The following is an 856-nucleotide window of genomic DNA, read 5'->3' as shown; positions in this document are numbered from 1 at the left end:
TTCTTTCCCTTTTTAAACAGAAGCGATTACATTGGAATATGACAACTGAAGGTTCCATAAAGGATCATTTTATGAAAAAATGTTCAATACAATACAAGGGTATGTTATGTGAAGCAAGATCCTCTGAGGAGAAACGAAAAAATATCCCAAAATCTGTTTGGGATAGCTGGAAGCCTCACTATGATACTGAGAAATTTAAGGCTAAATCTGCACAATGTTCCAAAAATCGACTAAGTGAGAAATGTGGTGAAGGATCTGGTCCCTCGCGCCATACTGGAGGCTCCCGGACTCACCGAGAGCATGCAAGAAAACTGGTACAATTATTTTCATTTTATCAAGTTATAGTTTTTTCAACGTTATTCCTCTAGCAATAACTTTGATGGATGTGATTTCAATTTTAGGCGACTGTTCTTGGACGGCCACCTCATCCACACTAACTTTTGAAGAAGACACATACCAAAAGAAACGATGAGTTTGTGGATCTGAAGTCTAAGAGCACATATGTAAGTAACACCAAACATTATTGATTATCTTTCTTAATTTTTGTTGAGAATTTACTTAGTCATCATTCATCATGTTTATCCCAAATATTAAATACATCGTTATAATATTTGAAGATTATAATGAGGGAGGTTAATGTCATATTAGTGTAGTTGATGTCTCTATATAATTTTCTAGTGTGGATGAAATCTTTAACAGCTAACAAAACATCATTGTGCATCACTGGCCCTGCTTTATCAGTGCAACCGAGACTATCTATAATCTCTTGGTCTGTGACTTCAGTACATAGAGTAGTTTGTTGTTCTAGAGTAAGTGTAGGTCCCCTTCTCATAGTCGATATGTCTACTGCTGGTAG

General features: G+C 36.0%; 1 protein-coding gene across 1 annotated transcript; it reads left to right on the top strand.

Moving 5' to 3' along the window:
• The first annotated feature begins 24 nt into the window (after nt 1–24).
• LOC125852635 (uncharacterized) lies at nt 25–588 on the top strand. The gene is made up of 2 exons (XM_049532357.1): nt 25–314; nt 402–588. Exons 1-2 carry the CDS (start codon nt 39–41, stop codon nt 435–437), a joined length of 312 nt encoding a protein of 103 aa, XP_049388314.1. The 5' UTR covers nt 25–38; the 3' UTR covers nt 438–588.
• The last annotated feature ends 268 nt before the right edge of the window (nt 589–856 follow it).

This window comes from Solanum stenotomum, unplaced genomic scaffold (assembly GCF_019186545.1).
Source record: "Solanum stenotomum isolate F172 unplaced genomic scaffold, ASM1918654v1 scaffold37742, whole genome shotgun sequence".
Lineage (NCBI taxonomy): Eukaryota > Viridiplantae > Streptophyta > Magnoliopsida > Solanales > Solanaceae > Solanum > Solanum stenotomum.
Note: the sequence above shows the minus strand (reverse complement) of the source record. Positions and strands in the feature narration are given on the sequence as shown.